Consider the following 21,047-nt stretch of genomic DNA (forward strand, 5'->3'; position numbering starts at 1 on the left):
TCTCTCTCTCTCTCTCTCTCTCTCTCTCTCTCTCTCTCTCTCTCTCTTATCTTATCTTCTCCATGCAGAGGACATCTGGGTTACAGCTCTCAGTAGAGCCAACATCCCTCTGACAAGCTGTGAGCTGTACCGTGTGTGTGTGTGTGTGTGAGAGGGGGGGACATCCTCAGAGTTAATATTCACATTTAAACAAGGACAGAAGAAAACATCTCCCTGCTTTGTTATTCTGCAGCAGAGTCTCTCCTCTTCTAGGGTTCATGTAGAGCTCTGCTTAGTTCCTGAGGTTCTCTGAGACGTTAGCTTGGTAACCCGTTCTACGACGTCCATGTCTAGAATGCTTTATAAACATGCATATAATGCATTCTAATATGCTCATAGCACTGTACAATCATAGTTGTAAGCACTCATACATGCCCTGCTTTATAACACAAATCCTAACGCACTAGCATTTTATAATAACTTATAAGGTCAAGTTTCATAATATTTCATAATTGGTGGTCACTCACTGACATTCTTTTTATTATAGTTACCATTATTATCATGCTTATATCATACTTTTTATAATGCATTATAATCACTGGCTGTGGTCATTGTGTGCTTTAAGTAAAGTGAAACAAATATGATTAACTCTGCAAGAATAACACACAAAATGTAAAATGTATTTTTACCTTAAAGTCTTAAATATACAGCTGTGATTATAATTTATGATTAAAAGATTATAATGTATTAAAACTGTGAGTTATAAAACACTATGGTCTTTGCAAAGCATAAAGAATCTTTATGAATGAACTGTCAGTATGAAGTGCTGTAAGTAGATCATAATGCATTTTAAGTATGTTTATAATGCATTATAGACTTGGGCGTGTTACAGTTAGATTTGATAGACAGTTGTCTGCTCTTATTGTCGACTGCACTCATGTTGTAATTAGACTTCTTCTCTGTTACAGGTTAGACTTCAGAAGAAACATCACTGAATCTAAACCTACTGCGGTCAACGTTCAGCTGACAACAAAAGGTGAGTGAGCTGCCGTCAAACTTACAGTACTTACGGTAATACACCACAACGCTGTTCGCCAGGAGTTCATCACCACTCGGCTGTCTCTGTGTTCCTTTAAAGATGTATCATATAGATAAGATCATATGTACTTTATTGTCCCCAAGGGTGGGTTTGCTATGCGTACAGTCCGCACGGCCACAAATATTTGGCTGCAGGCGGACCGTCGCTGACATTTACAACAATTGTTCCCTTCATTATATAGAATTTTTCCTTTTAATTTTTAAATGATCATGTATAATATTAAAGTCAGAGAGAGTGTTTCAGCAATAACATTTTTAATAGAAAGTATTCTTTGATGTAAGATAAAGTTTGACCTACTAAATCATTTCCACAAACTGTTCGACGTTCTAATCATCAATGTGAAATATTGAATAATGAGTTAACAAACAGAATACCAACACATACAATGAGTGTAGCAGTACATATACACACTGTGGTATACAGAGGCTGTGCTGGCAGAGGCAACTGCAAAATAATTTGTATTATTTATTAATAAATTCAAATACAAACTCCCAACCATTAGCAGTCATTGAGGAGCCAGCTGACAGCTGATCAGCTCTGCCTCATGAGGACCTGACGTCTCTTCAGGTGAGAGCTCACAGGAAGGGATGTGTCATTTGCTAAATTGCTTTTTCTTAAAAGCTTGAAAAACACCATCTTCCCTAAATTAGTTGGCATGTAAGCGCCACCTGTTGATCAGTGGAAGAGTGTAGAACAGGAATACGTCATGTGCCAGGTGCGTGTTGGAGACATAAACTGTATATATATAAGAAGTAGTGCTGGGCAACGATTACAATATTTAATCGCGATTAATCTCATGATATTTTTTGCGATTAAATGCGATTAATCTCATTGTTATGGCAAAGTTCAATAATGAATTCAAAAGTAGCGTATTGAGCACTTTTATTTTAAAGAACTGCTATATGAACAACAGGTCAATAACATCTGGTTTAAACACCTTAAACACATCAGGTTCTTGTTAGCAGCAGGATTCCCTTTACACAGCAGCAGTTATAATGATTCTGATCATAGATATTCAGCCGGTGTTCACAACTTTATCTTCATGTGTGTAAGAGATGCAATTTAAATATACTTCTTGTGCCACGGGAGTTCACGGTTAGGACCCAATAGCAAGACCACAGGAGGCAGAAGTTGATATAATAGGTTTTATTACGCCAGAATAAAGACAGGACGGTGTGGAGCCCGTGGTCCGACACCGGAGGGCAGGCAGATCGACGGTGTGAGTCCCGTGGCTCGACACCGGAGGGTAGGCAGATCGACGGTGTGTAGTCCGATAACACAAAGGAGGGCACGGGGGATTCCCGGACCGACGGACACCGGAGGCAGGCGCTCGAGGCAGAAGATGCTACGGGGTTGAAGCGGGTGAAAGATGGTACGACCTGACAACCCCAGACTGCAGGACCAGAGTTTATATAGTGCCAGGGGAATAGTTAGTGAGACCTGAGTCTGGTGTATCAGCCGGTAATCGGTTTTGTTTTTTTGTTCTGGGTTCAGAGGTCGCAGCCTGTTGTCTACTACATGAGCGCAGAAAACATTATGTTTCCCACAATTTAAGCTTCTGCATTTTCCAAATGCACTAGTATTATTCAAATGTATTGTTCGGTTGGTAAGCCTCGTACCGAATGGTTTAATACGAATACGTGTATTGTTACGCCATAGAAACAAATAACCGTAGCTGTGACGTCATCATGAGGTTATTAGGAGCTGACTCAGCACTGAAGGCCCAGGTATAACATGCACGGCCCGCCACTGGAAGTAGTAGAAGTAGTAGTATCAGTAGTCGTAGTAATAGCTTTAGTAGTGGTCATAGTAGTTGAAATAACAGTAGTATTAGCTCAGGGGTCGGCAACCTTTTCTATCGAAAGAGACATTTTGCTCTATTTTCCACCAAATAAAATGTGTCTGGAGCCGCAAAAGCTATTTGATATCACAGCTTATAAAGTCTTATATATAGTTATATATTATATATACAAAAACTATAGTTTGTTGTATTTATGAAAATATAGAACAAGAATAAAGACAATTCTTGACATTTTATTGCAATTTTACTTGTTATAACAATATCAAACTCTTATGAAGAGGAGAGTTTGCTGCAGCAGCTCAGAAATCGCTCTTTGTCGCTCATCTCCAGCGTGACACTTTTCAGCAAATGCTGTGTGTTTGTTCTGGAAGTGACTTTTAACATTACATTGTTTGCACATATCAAGTGGTAGTTTCTGTGTAGAATAACTAAATGTGGGCTGTAAACGTCTATTTCTCTGCGCTTCTATGGTAACACCCCACTGTCTCTGTGTGTCCTTGGTCCCTCTCCTAAATAACCTAGTTCTCTGCATTTTGCACCAAGGACTAATTTCTGGGTCGAGACTGAAAAGTGTTTTTTCCAGTGACCTTAAATGAAAATTACTTTGAATTATACGCATTTCAGCCTATTGAATAAGCATATTAAGATTTTACAAAATACATTGTTGTGGGATATACTAGTAGACACTTTAAATGTCTGGTTATTACTTTCTAACCACCACCTGTGTATCCTGCTCGTCATCAGTTTAAATAAACATTAACAGGAAGTAGAAATCAGTGCTTTTTGTTTCTTCACTTTGTCACATTGATAGATCTAATGATAAATAGGCAAACACTTTCTACGATGTTCATGTCTGTAATGCATTATAAACATACTTATAACGTGTTATCATTTGCTTATTGTACTGCATAAGCACTCATAAATATTGATAAGCCTTTTATGACTCATCAGGTTACGTATCATAATACTTTTGAATTGCTTTTTTTGGCACGAGCATAGTGTACTATAATTATCATAGTTGTCTTATTTTATAATCTTCTTACAATGCATTATAATCACTGTTATAATGCATTATAAATGTCCTTACAGTGCATTATAATCACTGTTATAATGCATTATAAATGTCCTTACAGTGCATTATAATCACTGTTATAATGCATTATAAATGTCCTTACAATGCATTATAATCACTGATATAATGCATTATAAATGTCCTTACAATGCATTATAATCACTGTTATAATGCATTATAAGGACATTTATAATACATTATAATCATTATAATGTTTGTGTAATGAGCATTGTAGCCTCTAGAGGGCTTCAGGCTGCCAGTCTGGTTCAAGTCACCACTATCTCCGTCTGCTGGGCTCTGATGTATTCCGGCCAGTGTCCTGCCTTTCCCCTCCGTTTGAATTAGCCGGCAGCAGGCTAACCGAGTGCTATGATGGTTCACCCAGCAGCAGCACCAACAGGCATGCTCTCCTTCTCATGGTTCTGCATGACTAGGTCCTCATTTTTGTTACAACCTTCTGCGGGCACAATCTGTGAAAACATTCTCCCACTTAACATCATATGTGTTTTCTTTCTGCCTCTTTTGTTTTTATGCTGGAGAATATTAAACCAAGTAATTCATTGGGGTCAACATGAGACGGAAGAGAACAATACGAGAAAGCAAAGACAGTCCTTTGTTTTAGGCGCTTACTGTGAAAGCTGGATCTGTTGTCTTTTTAAATGATGAGCATAGTTTAATGAACCGCGGCTGAAGTGACAGTGTGCTACAGTCGATGTGTTGATGCTGCCTCTGACAGTGATGGCTGAGCCTGCAGTTCACTCTGCGTTGATGAGTGATGAGCAGCCAGAAGATTGATAGGAAGGGAGGCATATGCAGGTCTTGTGTTTGGACCGTGATGACATGAGGAAGTCCGATGTATTGCAGTTTGATACATTATTTTTTCTGTATGTAGTGTGCTGCAGGAATGAGTCCTAAAACCCGGAACTGAGTCAGCATTTTCCTACTTCTGGTTCCCTCATCTCAAGGTCAATGTTTTGTTTTTGAATGGTTAGATGCCTGAAGTACGGTCTGTGGTTAACACGAGCTCAAGAGTTTTTCATCAAACTTTGTTCTACGACATTAAATACGTAGAAGCTCTTACCTGTCTTCAAATAGGCAGTTTCTAACAAGTGGCTAAATACGACTACAACCAACACCAGTCTGCCTCTGGCTCAGTGGTGTCGACGTGAAGTCATGCAGCCATGGTGTAGTTTGTTTATAGCCTAACGTTAGATTTTTTACGCGACGATTGCGTTCGTGCTTCAAAGATCATAAAAGTGATGTTCATTCGTGAAGATTGTCTTGCTGAAAAAACTTGTTAGTATCACAAACGTTTATTTTCTGTGTTAATTTAAAATCCAATGGAAAAATCCCATTTGTTCTTTGTCGAGGGAACCAGTGCGACGCTTACTTCCTGGTTGGCCAACCAAAATGCATCACCCCTGCAGCACTCAATCACCCCCATATTGATCCTGTTTGAAATGACTCTGCCCTACAGAGGCAATTGGACGACACAAGCCAAAGGTACCACTGCACGGCTGTGGCTCCAACCACAAGGTTTGCCGTTTGATCCCCGGCAACTGGCAGAGTGCAAAAGAGGCATGGGTCTTTAGACAGTTATGAGTCAAAAGTCAATGGTATACAAATGTGGCTGGCTAGAGTATGAGTGGAAGCACACTAGCTGCAATATTTTGCCAATCAGCTCTGTAGTAGTCAAGTTGTCACCAAACTTCCAGGACCCCCTATTTTGCAAGAAGTCACGAATTTCTGTGTCAGATTCTGGTGTGACCAGAAATTTAACAATACATTTCACTCATATCATACTCATTCTGTTTACTCACATTGTCTCCCTTTCTCTCTGCCACTTTCAGTCTCTTCCCAGCAGCCCTTGCCCTGACCTCGTAGAGGCACCTGCTGATGACCTTTCTCTGACTCAGTTCAATCGACCAGGACCAGACAGCCATGAACCCCCAGGAGACAGAGCTCGGCCAGGAGGTTATGGAGGAAGCCGATGCCCCTCCTCGCCACCGCCACAATAACCACAGCAGCCGGTCCCGTAACCCCAGCAACCAGGAAAAGCGCTACAGACGCTTTGAAGCCCCTGCCGGAGGAAGCGCTGGCAGCAGAGCGAGGGAGCCCCAGCAGCGCAGACCGCAGGAGGAGCAAGAGGCGGAGCTTCAACACGGAGCTCAGTCTCCGCAGCCCCAGCAGCCCCAGCAGTCCCAGCCCATCCCCCGACCTGCGGTGACACGTTATCGCCGACAGGATGACAGCGAGGCCCGGATCAGAGCCCAGCAGCAGAGGCACCGACAGAGGCAGCAGAGGGAGGCAGAGAGAGCACAACACTTGTCACAACAACAGGAGAAGCAGCACCACGCGGAGATGACCCAGGAAGATGAACGAGAGAGGGACGATTCAGTGCTTGCCCGCTCAGCGAGCACCGAGAGCGGCTTCCACACCCATACTGACCGGGCCGAGGGGGACGATGGTCTGGGGATGATGTCCCTGGAGCCTGAGGGGCAGCCAGAGGCGGAGGACGAGGCGGGGAACTACGGAGTCCAGCTTCGGCCGGAGGCGGAGGGGTACACTGAGAGTGCCGAGGCTGAACAGCAACACCTACATCTACATCCTAACTATCCTCCTCAGCCCCCGCCACTGCCACGTGAACCCCTGCCTGATATTCAAAACCCCCAGAGACAGGATGAAGCAGAGGAGATGCTGAACGCTGGCTACTCCAACTACGTCTACACCCAGCCCCTTAGCCACTCCAGAGAAAGGGCCGATGTCTCCGCTGGTCAGAGCTTGGAGAGTTTAGACGGTGTCCTTGCGGACGAAGCCTACTCCGAGCCATATGACATTTACTCCCTCTCTGAGCATGTTTACGAGGAAATCTGTGATGCTCCCGCATCAGATTCATCTGCTGCAGACAGGGCCGAGGACACGGAGTCACTCCGACAGAGGCGGGCCGGCTTTCAGCTGTTGGAAGTCCGGGCGGGTGGTGGGCACTACCATCAGCAGGAAGCGGTGGGCTCCCGTTTGCGCCACTACGACGAACGCTCGGATGGAGAGTCAGACAGCCCGGAGAAGGAGGCCGAGTTTGCCCCGTACCCACGCGCCGACAGCTGCGACCAGGACGAGGACATTGACAGCATCGTGGCTGAGGTCAAAGAAAGCCTGAGCTCTCAGAGTCTTCACCATGCTGTGGAAGACACCATAGATGAAGAGAACGAGTTTCAGCAGGGTGAAGAAAAAACCCAACAACATGAGTCCCAAACCGACTCAGAGAAAAACAACAAGTCTGCCAACCCAGGGAAGCCACCTGGGAAACAGGCTGCGAGTCCCTCAGAGGAGCTTATAGCAGTGAGGAACAGTCAAGAGAAGAGGGACGCCATATCCCTGGCCATCAAGGACATTAAGGAGGCCATAGAGGAGGTGAAGACTAGAACGGTGAGATCTCCATACACACCCGATGAGCCCAAGGAACCCATTTGGGTAATGAGGCAGGACCTGAGCCCCACTGCAGAGTGTGACCTACAGCCATCACTGGGGGCTGATGTAAGTAGAGCAGCTATTGTTTGCAAAAAATGTGTTGTTGTTTTTGTTCACTTATTCTAAAGAGTGAAGTCAACCAAATTAAAAACTAAATGTTTTCTCATTTACCTCTAGTGGTGTCAAAGTGGTAAGAATGGGCAGAAAGACCGGAACACTTAATGTATACAGTACCATCAACAGTATTGGTCCCACAACTCATCTCGCTCAGAGACTGAATGTGTCGGACTGTCCGACTGGACAAATCGCAGCTTAGAGGCAAAACATCACGAGACATCACCTCCGTGTGCAACAGATGGCGGCACATTGTCATAACACGTAGAATTCTGGCAAGCTACAGCTCAAATAATGTCAGTGACGCGTTTTTCAATCATCGACCTAAACCGTCCTTTTAAGGCTTTAAAGGAATACTACACCCCCCAAAAATGACCATTATATATCAATGACTCACCCCGTGTTACCTTGAATTCTTGAACTAAACTTCTCTCATACCTCCACAATGAACGGAGAATCAAAAAACCGAGAAAAGTCTTTATGAATTGAAGTAAATTGGGACGGCGTTTATCATTTAGGACTAGTCTGGACTTGAACCGACGAGTAGCTCGCCTGTGCATGCGTGAGACTTTTCTTAATACCTCAGTTAACCAACAGAAGCAACATATAGAGTTTCTGACCTGTTAACACCCTCTGCTAGTGTTTGCTAGCTACCTGTTACCACGTAGGATGTAGCCACATGGCACATTTTACACTGTATGTCTGTATTTTCCAGATTAATGGATTTTGTCTGCCTATGATATGGTAAAAGCTTTGTTTCTATCTACATGGTAAACATAGCTGGAGCAAGCAAGCCCTATAGTTCCATTTTATTCCAGGTAAATTCCCATTGATAGTTTCCATCGTGAATATTCACAGAATTTTGCAACCCTATACTAGGCCCCATACTTAAATTTAGCTGAAGAAAGAATCGTAATGCTCCATAATATACAAAAGCATAAAAAGCATACAATACATTGTGGACAGTATCCTGCTTCCAGTCCTGACCTGAACCCAATCCAGCAGCTTTGGGATGACGTGGGGACGCAGACTGCAAGCCAGGCCTCATCATTATGGCCTTATCCATGCTGGTGACTGACACATTATTAATCACAAAGACAAAACAAACATTAAAACAAACATTATTATTTCATACATCTGCAAGCTGTCGATCTAGGTGGGCCTGCAGACATCGAGGCCCATCCGTAGATCTGCCTCTGCTCAGAAACCTTTCCATACTCTGTAGACCTCCCCTGTCATTAGGATAGCATGCTACGCCTCACGTTGTTTCTTATCCATCATTGTTCTCGGCCTGAATACAGATCCCATTCATTTGGTATTCACCCCCTCCTGTTGTCTCCCCCCTCCTCCCAATGATTTATTCAGTGAGGGTGAGAGAGAGAGAAAAAGGTAAAGGGCAACACCAGTTAAATAATTCACTGAGTATCCAATAACAGAAGCACATCGGCTGTTTTTCTGTTTTATCACCGTGATTGGAACATACACTTCTGCTTTAAACTTCATCTTGTAATTAATGCGTCCTCAACATAAAGTGTAAATGAATTTGACGAATAAAGACACAACGTCATGCTGTCAGAGCAAATCCAGGCCGATACACAGACAGAGGCTCAGACCCGGCCTGTTGAATCCCCGATGAACCCCGTTACCTGAGCGTGTCACCCGAGCAGCTGACTCCCCGTCCGTAGACGACCGGTGTTGCATTTTGAACCGCATGCCACCGCCCTCAACACCAGTCCGTCTGTGGCGTCTTGTTGTTTGCTTCAGCTGGGTTTTGTGCATTCGTCGAAAGCCATGGAGAACTTCTGGATCTATCAAGTAGAGAAGCTCGAGGAGGAACAAGCCAAGCAGAAGCAGCAGACAGAGCAGCGTGGTGGAGATGAGGTGTGGACAGGTCAAAGAATTTGTGATCTTCTTTTACATTAGCGTGGTGAAGTGATGGGTTGTACTTGTAGTAGTGGTGGAATCAATTGTCTCCTGAGTTTGTTGAGAGTTCTTAATGACACAAGATGACATGTTTGTAAGACCGAACTTCTCATTTGAAAGCTCTTTTGAGGATTCATTAAGAAGCTTATCTCCGTATGTCAACGTAAGATATGGCCATCATCACCAAAATATTAGCTTACTGCTCTTCCAACTCCGTATTTTTTGTCTCTATTCTTCTCTTATGGCTCTTTCTCTCACAGCTGATAGTTTATTGTTATTAAGTCATGTCTATTAGAACCTGTCATCCTGCGATAATGACAGCGGTGGAAGAACTATTGAGATCCGTTAGTTCAGTCAAATAATACCACACTATGAAGGAAGAACTCAGTTAAAGTACAAATCAACACTATTTAGTATCAAAAGTACGACTTTATATACTATTGGGTTGTTGATGTGTGATGGTTTTTTTAGTTGACTTAATAATTGAAATACATGCATATTAAAATGCAGCCCGTTCTCACTCCCAACGCACAGAGGCTCCCTTTAGCGCGTGCATGAGACGCACAGGGCTTTCAAATAACTTCAATGTAAAACCATCTCCTTCATTATGAGACGGGCATGCAGAGCAGCTGACGTATAAAGAGGACGACAATCCGCTGGGGGGGGGGGGGATGTCGTGGTGGATTGTTGGGTCGAAACAAACACAGAACCTACTTAACCAACACTGTGTACATGTTACGTATTAAGAGTACTTACTGTACGTTTCCTGTGAACACAGAAGTTTATTTTGACAAGACATAATCAAATAAGAAAATAAAATAATATTTAGATCACTAAACATTTTATTCATAATATAAAATGATCATAACTATATGCTGTCAAAAAATAAATAAACTATAAATAAAATTCGAAAAGAATCCAGACAAAAATTTTAATTAAATTTCTTCACCTTTGTTGTTTCGGGGTTGAGGCAGAAATTTCAGAGACAGATATCTCAAAAGCCGCACTAACAAAACCACGACTATCTCCATGGAAAGACACGGCTAGAGGGAGTCCTGTCCCCGCTGACTATAACACACCGTTTATCTGAGCCGTAGCCTGCGGGATGCTTCCTGCTGGTCCGTATGTTTCTGTGTTATGACAATGTGCCACCCCTCCGTCCCACACAGAGGTGATGCGTCGGGATGTTTTGCCTCTAAGCAGCGATCCGTCCGACTCTGAGCGGGATGAGATGTGTCGCTAGCGCTCTCGACGTTAGCCGCGTGAGGCGTCTGCAACGATGCAAGTGTTCTGGCTTAGAAAAGGTGTCTTTCACACCTCCACACAGTTTGGTGCACCTTTGTTCCAAGTTCAGATCATTCTGACATAACGTTTGTTCTCGGGAGCTCACTAAAAACTTGCAAAATTTGAGTTACAACACTAGACCTTAAGCTTTCTAGTCATGCCGAATGTCCTTCAGTCCATATCTACATGTAAGACGACCGGTTTATAAACCCGGTCGCTTCCGCCGATAGCTTTTTCCCTTTTCACTTTTATTTTTGTGTTCTGCTTCTTCTCTCCCTGCAGTCCCCCAGCTCCGGCTCGCCCTCCCCTCCAGGAGCAGAGTCATCCAGCAGACATCTGCTGCAGGACGACAGCTTTGAATCTTCCCCCTCCAGTAAAGAGGTGTGTGTTCTTCACTCTTCATTCGATATTCTAGTCCAATTCTCACTTTTGCACATCAAGTTGAAGTCATGTTTGAAAGGAAATCCCTCTGCTCTCTTTTTCTCATGAATAGTCCAGGAGAAGCCTCGCGTCCTTCCCCACATATGTAGAAGGTGAGTGCTTCGAGAGCCAGGAGTCTGAGGGGAGGCGCTGCGTGAGGTGAAAGGATGAATGGTAAATGGTCAGCAGCAATGTCTCTGACACTCGGCTCACAGAGAATATTAAAGTGCCTCATAGACAATCGAAGACGAGATGCTGCTAGAGACTGTGAAACGCGCCACAAACAAACTTTTAGTATGTGATATCAGACGGAGTTGCAACCAAAGTAAAGCAGGGCAGCCTCCAACTGCATCCCGCATCCCAGAGCGCACTTTATCAAGTTGTATCTACGGTGGGGGTATTCAAGACGTTCTTCCTAACATGGGGGTACTAAGCGGGGCATAACGTTCCTACTTCACACCCTGTGATCTCTTAACTTGAGATCCAGTGGCCCGTTTCCTCTTGATTTCAACGGTAATCACAGCTGAAGGCCAGAGTTGTTTCCTGGAGACACATATTGTAGTGTCTGTGTAATAACTGTGGATTAGGACTGTAAAATGCAAAAACACTAGTTTTCTATCAGCGTTATGGTTATTTTAGAGAAGATACTAAGGACCAGAATTATTTCCTGGAAATCTGTTTTTTTACTCTAAACTAAATATTGAAGGCCATTACTTTGTCAGGAGTTTCACCAGCTTCCCCAGTTGATTACTTACACAAGCACAATAGTTTTTTGTATTACCAGTTTCCTGAAAAGGTATGTTTAAATGTGAAAAGGAGGGTTTATCTATAAATAAATGAGTGTGTGAGTGATGTGTGAACAAAGCGCTCTGTGGTAACCTTCAGCACACAGAGAGCAGTGAGAGTACAGTCTGCTGTATGTAAGAGCTGCTGAAGTGAGTTGATGAGAGGAAACGTCCTTTAAAGAGACGTTTAGTTACATTACACACATTTAGAGACTCTACAGGTGAATAGAGTCAACACATGAACTCACAGATATCACCATCAAACTTCACCACTTCATCACTCACATTAACACCATGATTTATTGTGTTACAATGAGATTATTTAACATGATTGTCATATATCTGTCCGTGTACTATGTGGCAGCCCCCTCGCTCTGAAGTCTCTCCACTAATGCATGTCTATTGGTCCCCAGTGTGCATGTGTGTGTAATGAATACCAACAACAACAATGTCAATTGAGGGATTAATGAAGTTCTTCTTCTTCTACTTACTATATTAATCTCAAAGTGGGAGGGTAAATATTGTGTCATATAGTGAGACTGAACCGCTCTCCCCCCCTCCAGTCCCAGGCCCATGTGACCCAGAGGACCTGATCGATGGGATCATCTTTGCAGCTAACTACCTGGGCTCCACCCAGCTGCTGTCGGATAAGACGCCGTCCAAGAACATCCGCATGATGCAGGCGCAGGAGGCCGTCAGCCGCATCAAGGTGAAGACGCACCGTTAACACTCCCTGGTTTGCATTTTTACAAGCCGTAGTCATTCTCTTATGATTCAAGCTCAGTCAGACTGCTGCATTTTGGTTTTGGCACCAAATATAGAAACAATACATTATGTAGGCACCGTACATCATACTTTATCTGGTGTTTTCAACAGTCCTTGTTTTCTAAGACCTCCATTATTTTCTTATTTCCTGTCTTACTTAATTATGACCGAAGTCTTGTTAAGTGACTGTACCACCTACAGTACACTAGTATATATTTGCCATGATGATCAGGCTCATTCTGTAATACAATTTCATGTCTTTCAGCTTTGAGATTATCAGCAGATAGTTTACTATTTGTTAATAACTTGATATCGGGAGAGGTCAAAATGCAGCAACGCTTGTCGTATACTGAACTTTACTATTGGACCAGCGCGTTTCTGCTTGTGGCTTTCAATAGGGCCATCCTCAAGGCCACAAGCAGAAAGGTGAGTTTGTGCTCGTTAGAGGTATTTTGTGAGGGAAGAAGCTTACTCTCACCCTAACCCAGCTAGCCACGGCCAGTCCTGTCTTGTAATACCATTTGTACTTGAACGGGTGATAGTGAGTCACTTTGGCTCCAGTCTGTCCTCAGTCCAACATGAGAGGACCAAGAAGTAGAGCTGCCCCGGGGGCTGGTCAGTCTCACTGAAGGTGCATGTCTATGTACGTTTTGATAGTTTGTTTATTGGATTAAATTAGAAAGCGACTCGTATTTTAGTTCCCTCCTCCCTGCCACCAGCAAACTATTGTCTGGGAGGAGGGCAGGTAGCGTCTAGCTGTAGTAGCTCACATTCAGCCAGCGTAAACCCAATCGTCGGGGCTCATAGTGGGCTATCTCTGTGTCTAATCCGGCCAAAGAAAGTTTGCTGATCCGGCATGGAGTCGGGCCAGTCACCCAGGATCAGACCCCAGCGCTGGGGTTTGCCCTGTCTGAATTTCGAGTTGCTACAGCTATCCGCTAACTGAAGGTGCGTCTCCTGGAGGTGCCTCACGCGCTACTCCCGGCAAAGGAGTGTGTCTTTGGACAGATTTTCATGACTGCGAGAGCATCGCAACCGTGCAAGATGCAGTCAAGAAACAGATATGTAGTTAGATCAAAGTAAAAAGTCGAGATTGAAGACGGGCGTGGTTTGTTCTATTTTATGGTATTCTGTATTGTGTTACAGTCTATTTATTTGTAATAGTTACGTCACACTTAGACTAGTCTATTATGCAAATGAGTCGGGGATAAATGTCAATGTTGTATTTTAGATTTTTATTTATTCTGGCTTCATATCTTTTCATTTATAGCTTAGATAACTTGGTAACCGATATAATGTTGCTATAAACATAAAGACCACTGTTTATATACCTAAAACTGCAACTGTCAGAAAACCAGCTTGGAGTGTGTGCTCAAAGAGAATATTAATATACACAGCACACATCGTGAAGGATTCCTCCCTGAGACGTCCAGCAACTAGACCGCTCCTCTGCAACATATGAGCTTCAACATCCGTGTGAAGTCTGATCGTCTGATAGACGTTAGCCATCGCTCCGTCTCTGTGCAGCCAGTCCCACGAGTCTGAAGCTTTTCACACTAAGAGAATAGAAGAGCTGATGGAGCTGATGTGGTTCCGTACAGAAATGTGCTGAGAGTCAGCTTCTCCGTCTGTGCTGGAGCCAAATGCAACAGAGATGCCTGCTGGTAGAGAAAGGCCAATGCAAATGCTTCATACGGCCTTCCATGGTGACATATCCAAAGGCTCCCGCTGTACCTTGAGAGCATACAGGTTTAGTATGAACAGAGAATGAACACTAACAGCAGTGTGCTGGCGGAGCCGTGTGTTGGCATGAAGTATTCTACAGCCAGATGGTGGTCAGGACAGATGCACTCGTCTCGTCTCACCTGTCAGAGGCTGAGGGGGCTCTGCCCTGGAGCCAATCACTCTCTCTGGACACAGGGGGATGTGGCTGTTTTTGATTGAACCATTAGAATAGGATGTATGTTGATAGACTTAATATCATACAGGTAACTTGGTAACCTGTTCTACTATATCTACTACATAATAAATATGATGCCAAAACTGATAAATAGTTCAAATCTCATAGTGATAATCACCACAGAAGGCAAGCCACTGGAGTGCCTTTAAAGAAGAAGGAAAGGTAATATAAGTAGTCTAATATTATTACTATTTTGTATTGTTTATATACACATATATATATATATATATATATATATACACATATATATATATATATATATATATACACATATATATACATATATACATATATATATACATATATATATATACATATATATACATATATATATATATATATACATATATATATATCTACAAAACATTTGAATAGAATAATACTGTAACAATTCTATCAGTCAAATTCAGTTTTAACTCTACTCAACTTTAATCTTAATTCTCTGATTATTACCCCCCTCCTACGGCACCGCAATTAGTTTTTCTACCCATCTGCTCCTATACGCCGTTGTACTTTTCAGAGGCCAATGAAGAGGGCAGCACAACGTAGTTCCACAGCCTCAGCTTCAGTATGGGATTGAAATGAAAAAGAGGACATGCGGGGCAAATGAACACAGGGCTCGCAAAGTCTTCTGACTTGGAATACTACATAGATGTGCTGCTGGGGTGTAGCCAGCTGTGATGTCCATCACACACAAATGACTATTCAATGTGAGCAGAAACACTGTGCAGTGCAGCGACATGTCTGACGTCCCTGTGTCTCCTGTGCACTGCTCTAACCCATCACTCTCTTGTCTGCTTTCTTCCATGCCTGCCAGACGGCCCAGAAGTTAGCCCAGAACAGGAAGAAGGTGCAGTACCTACGTGTCCGTCTCGTCGCAGAGCACAGTGTCTCTCTGTCCTCTGCTTGGCTCTTTGTCTCTGTCCGTGTCTGTCTGTCTGTGTCTCTCACTGTCCTCTGTGTCCTCTTCAGCGTGCTGTCATTTGAACAAACATTTCCTGAATCCAGCTTTATTGTGTTGTCGGGGGTGATATTCATTTGTTATGACCCCTTCCTTTGGTCTCCAGTCCCTTCACCATTGTTTTCATTCCACTCTCTCAACTGTTTCACTGTGCTCTAACCTCTAATGTCTGTTCATCAGTAACATCTGCTCGTGAACGTTTTGGACCTTTTATGTCTGTCTGTAGGTTTTATGGATGCGTGTCTAATATTGCCTTGGGAATGTGTGTGTGTGCGTGTGTGTAGGCCCCTGAGGGAGAGCCTCAGCCCATGACAGAGGTGGATCTCTTCATCTCCACCCAGAGAATCAAAGTGCTCAATGCAGACTCCCAGGTACTCACTCTGACTGACACACAACTTTAGGGCCTTTTCCTGTCACCTCGCATAGAAAGGATCCTCACATCACCAGCAGTTCAAAGACAACAAGGTTCAAATGGAGCCAAGTGCACCGTAGACGTTTGATGCTACACAGTTGCATGGGCTGCCGACCGGTAAACTCCACAGTCGGGGTTTAGGTCGGATGGGTGTCTGCAGTCTCTGTGTGGTTCCATTAGGGCAGTGGTTCCCAAACTGGGGGAACTACAGGGGGGGCGCGGCTTCATCACCAACCCACACACACCGGTAAAACAATATCAAATACAAGTGTGTGTGTGTGTGTGAGAGATTTTTAGAAAACCTTTATTTTACTTAAAACAATATTAACAAACAAAACAGTTACTCCTCACAGTGTGTTAAAAGGAGCGTTAAAAACTAGTTCTTCTCCAGCCACACAACATGTTATTTCACTGTAACACCACTTTTCAATGAAATCCTTCATGTTGTTCATACTGTTGAAATATCTAAAATCAACCCAAACTCTTGCTCTGACCAGAGCGATGAACATAGGGAGAGCTTCCTGTCCTGCTCTGTCCTCTACTCGGTTCTTCCTACTTTTGTAAATTGACAGTTTGGCCTCTCCAACCAAGTGGTTCAACAGCTTCCATTTGGAGGCGTTCACTTTTTTATATAAGACTCCTAAAATGAAGGTGATCCTGGACCAGGTCTCACCAAACCCTTTAAAAACATCTTGCAGTGTGTTGAAAAGGTTGCAGAGTCTGTCACAATAATAAAAACAGTGGAACACGGTCTCTACCTCCTCACAGAATGGACATTGACTACAAAGAGTGGGATTAATAACAGAAATAAAAGCGTTAACCGCAATAGCACCGTGCAAAATCCTCCACTGTAGGTCTCCAGTTCTCTTGTTAACAGGAGGTTTATATAAAACCCTCCAACGTGGTTTCACACCAATGTCCAAGTTCAGTTTCTGTCTCCACACAGTGTCGGCTCTCTGGTCCAGTTTGTTTTTGTTGAGCACTTTTACACAGTTTGTGTAGATAGTTTTGCCTTTCACTGTGTGGAGGTCCAAGAGTTTACACTCCGCTTCATTGAATAAGGGTCCTGAGACCCCATTCAGCCGTGGAATAAGTTCTAGATCCGGAAATGGATCTGTGGAGTCAGGAGCTTCCTCTCTTTCGTACTCCTGCAGCATCTCGACCTTGTCCTCCGTCAGTCTCCCCGCCCATCTGCTCAGGATCCTCATGCTCTGCCGGATGGATCTCAGTCCGAGCAGAGAAGCCACTGCAGATGCGTCGGTCAGTCTGGGCCCAGCTACATCCACTAGTCTCCTCAGGGTGGTGGTTCCAGAGGAGCACAGCATGCTGGTCAGACCTGGTGTTGTGCCGTCTTGGATGTCCAACCTGGCTCCGTACACCAGCGGTTCCTGAAGCAGCCAGTGTAGGGAGCATGTAGGTTCTGGTCTCTTCCATTCAAAACAGTTCCAAGCCTTAAAAAGTGACTGGTAAAAGGGAGATAATCCACACAATTTAAAAAGGTTAAAATCCATTAAAAAAAAGTGTAGTGTCCAGCCCCAGACCAGCTGCCTTCCTTAAAATACAGTCTGTCACCTCTCTCCACACCACATCCGTTGGACCTGTAAGGTACTTTTGTAAAAACTGGAACCTGAAAGTGGTCACTCTACTGTCAATGTGCACCAGCCCCTGACCCCCCTCCTCTTTAGGTAGAAAGAGTACGCTCTGAGGGACCCAGTTCAGCCTGTCCCAGAAGAAGTCTGTGATGATGGCCTGTAGTCTCTGTGTGAGGCCTTTAGGGGGGTCCATGCAGGCCAGCTTGTACCACAGAGCCGAAGCCACCAGATTATTGATGACCAGAGTCCTGCCTCTGTACGACATCTGTGGCTTCAGCCATTTCCACTTAGCCAGTCTTCCCTGCATTTTCTCCACAACTCCCTCCCAGTTCTTTTTTTCAATACATTCATTCCCCACATACACACCAAGATATTTAAAACCATCCTTATTCCAGGTCAACCCCCCTGGTAGGCTGGGCAGACCCTCCCTCCAGTTCCCCACTGCCAGTGCTTCACTCTTTGCCCAGTTCACCTTTGCAGCTGATAGGGTGCCGAAGTCCTTTACAATATTTGTCAATTTACTGACCTCTTCCTGACTTTTAACAAAGACCACAACGTCGTCAGCATAAGCTGATAAAATAAAACTTTTGTTAAAACCCTTTAAAACCTGACCTTCAATGTTCGCTCTGATTTTGCAAAACATGGGTTCGATAGCCAAGCGCATACAGCATCCCTGAGAGAGAGCAGCCCTGTCTCACCCCTCTAAACAGGGCACTTAGGCCGCCATTATTTTCAGCACACTCTCAATGTCCTGGTACAAAACCTTGATCATATCTATGAGACCTGGGCTGAGGCCAAAACTCTCTAGAGTCTTCCAGAGGTAAAGGTGCTCAACCCGGTCAAAAGCCTTTTCCTGGTCTAGCAAAATGAGACCAGTTTTAATGCCCAAAGAACCAGAGATGTCCAAAATATCACGAATTAAGGACACATTGTCCAGAATGCTCCTACCAGGCACGCAGTAGGTCTGGTCTCGGTGGATCACCTGGTCCATCACCTCTCTCAGCCGGTTGGCCAGCGCTTTGGACAGGATCTTATAGTCGGAGCAGAGAAGGGACACAGGACGCCAGTTTTTGATTTCCTGCAGGTCTCCTTTTTTTGGCAGTAAAGTTATTACTGCCCTCCTGCAGCTGAGCGGCAGCATCATGTCTTTAAAACTCTCGTTGAACACGGTTAAAAGATCCTCTCCCATCACGCTCCAGAACTCTTTGTAGAGTTCACATCTTCTGGGACCTTTGGAAGCTCTCCACAGAAAGACTCAAACTGTTCATTGTCCTTGGTGTATTCACTACAGTAGAGTTCAGAGTAAAAACTCACCGCTCTCCTCCGGGTCTCATTCGGGTCTCTGAGTTCTTGGCCTCAGTCAGAGCGTAGAGCATGGATGACCCTGCTCTGCCCATTCTTCTTCTCTAGTCCGAAGAAGAACTTGGATGGTGCGTCCATCAGCGCTGCATCCATAAAGCGGGACCTGACCAGCGCCCCCTGGGCCTTAGTGCCCAGCAGGTCTGTAAGAGCAGACTTTTTAGACTTGAGATCTTTAATATGATCTCGATTTCCAGTGGATTCTGCTAAATTCTGCAGCTCCACGATTTCAAACTCCAGATCTTTCGTAGATCTGGTAATGTCCCGTGTGACATTGAGAGTGTACTGCTGACAGAGCTGCTTTATCTCCACCTTCCCACGATCCCACCACTGTTTTAAAGAGTTAAACTCATGTTTTGTTTCTTTAAAACTGCTCCAAAAAAACCTAAAAACCTCCTTAAAATGTGTATCATCTAAAAGAGACATGTTAAAATGCCAGTATGCGCTTTTTGGCTTTACGTTGGGGATAAAAATGTTGCACATAACCAGAGCGTGGTCAGTAAACCCAACAGAGACAGCATGCTGCACTTTTTAAAGATGTTGAAATGGTGTTTAAAACAATAAAACCTGTCAAGTCTAGCGAGGGAAAACAAATTGCCTCTCGAATGAGCCCATGTGTACTGTCTCTTGTCTCCATTCATCCTCCTCCACACATCAACCACCTCATGCTCTGCTACCAGCTGCCTCAGTGCTCTCTGAGAAGGCCCGTGAGGTTCCAGGTGGTTCCTGTCTATTGCCTCATTCTCCGTACAGTTAAAATCTCCTCCCAAAAATAAAAAGTCCTCCACATTTGCTCTGCTTAAAACCTTTAAAAAACACACTCGTTCAGGTCCAGACACAGGAGCATGCACATTTATGAAGACAAAGTTAAAAAATTCGAGCTTTGCCCTCACCACCAGCAGCCTGCCTTCCACCACCTGCTCCACCTCTAGGGTCTCCGGGGCAAATCTTTTCGAGAACAGGATCCCCACCCCCCCACTGGTGGTGCTCCTGTGGCTCAGCACCACCTCGCCCCCCCACTCTCTCTTCCAGTCGGTCTCGTTGGCTGAGTCGCTATGAGTTTCTTGTGGAAACATCACGTCTGTCCCTTTGATTTTCATCATCTGGTAGACTAGAGACCTCTTCACTGAGTCTCTGGCTCCATTTATATTTAGCGTGCTTATGTTTAAAAGACTCATAATTAAATAAGTTAAAACCAACAAACAAGACATTATCTTGGACTTGAAAAAGACCTGTGAGATCTTAATATTCATCATTCCCGTCATCATTGTCAAGTTCTTTGTTTATCTTTGAAACTATTTTCTTTACTCTGTAGACTTCCTTGTCTGTGAAGCCTCCCTTCTTTTTGCTGCTCAAATGTGCCTTTAAAGTGTTGGAGAGCTTCTCCTCGTCAGAGAAGTAGTCTCCTAACTCGACTCCCCTTTTGTTTTCTGTAAAAAACCCTTTATTTTCCCCACACTGTACCCTTGAGTGCTCTTACGTCTACTAGCCCTTACGCCAGATAACTCGCTGTCAGCAGCAGAACCCTCCTCCATACTGGACTCAGCCTCTGCTGCTCCTTGGCTTCCTTTTCCTGTACTTATTGCTGGTTTCTTTGCCTGTGAGCTTTCCTTGCTCCTTGTTTTCCTTTTCAGACGAGGGACTTTAACCGGCTCCTCATCTCCCTCCATGTCCACCTCACTGCCTGTCAACCCGACATCTTTCACCACTTTTTCACTCTCACGCTTTTCTTTTTCTTTTACTATTTTCTGTCTCCTACCAGTCTCCATCTGTCCTCCAGTACACACCTTACCGCCCTGTTGTATTTCCCCCATCTCCTCCTGTCCTCCTTCTCTCACCTGGCTGTCATCCTGACTTTGTGCACTCACCTGGACCACCTCTGTCCCCTGTTCTTCCACCTCCTGGGCCACCTCTGTCCCCTCTTTTTCCACCTGCTGGACCACCTCTGTCCCCTCTTCTTCCATCTCCTGGACGTCCCCTGTCCCCTCCTCACTCACCTGCTGGACGTCCCCTCCTCACTCACCTGCTGGACGTCCCCTGTCCCCTCCTCACT

The 21,047-nt window shown here is 44.3% G+C and overlaps 1 protein-coding gene across 3 annotated transcripts in view; it reads left to right on the forward strand.

The window, feature by feature from the left end:
• The window catches only part of apba1a (amyloid beta (A4) precursor protein-binding, family A, member 1a), a 54,417-nt gene that overhangs the window by 24,353 nt on the left and 9,017 nt on the right, over positions 1-21,047 (forward strand). Inside the window, exons 1-8 of one of the 3 annotated variants that reach the window (XM_031878231.1) lie at positions 69-119; positions 948-1,015; positions 5,802-7,485; positions 11,023-11,121; positions 11,234-11,273; positions 12,509-12,654; positions 15,488-15,520; positions 15,916-16,002. In XM_031878231.1, the coding sequence (XP_031734091.1) occupies positions 5,893-7,485; positions 11,023-11,121; positions 11,234-11,273; positions 12,509-12,654; positions 15,488-15,520; positions 15,916-16,002 (1,998 nt within the window). In that variant the 5' untranslated portion in view covers positions 69-119; positions 948-1,015; positions 5,802-5,892. Of the gene's footprint in view, positions 1-68; positions 120-139; positions 305-947; positions 1,016-5,801; positions 7,486-11,022; positions 11,122-11,233; positions 11,274-12,508; positions 12,655-15,487; positions 15,521-15,915; positions 16,003-21,047 lie in introns of those variants that run through there. The other 2 variants (XM_031878232.1, XM_031878230.1) reach the window with 2 other exon arrangements.

Source organism: Anarrhichthys ocellatus, unplaced genomic scaffold (assembly GCF_004355925.1).
Source record: "Anarrhichthys ocellatus isolate YVR2014 unplaced genomic scaffold, GSC_Weel_1.0 scaffold168, whole genome shotgun sequence".
Lineage (NCBI taxonomy): Eukaryota > Metazoa > Chordata > Actinopteri > Perciformes > Anarhichadidae > Anarrhichthys > Anarrhichthys ocellatus.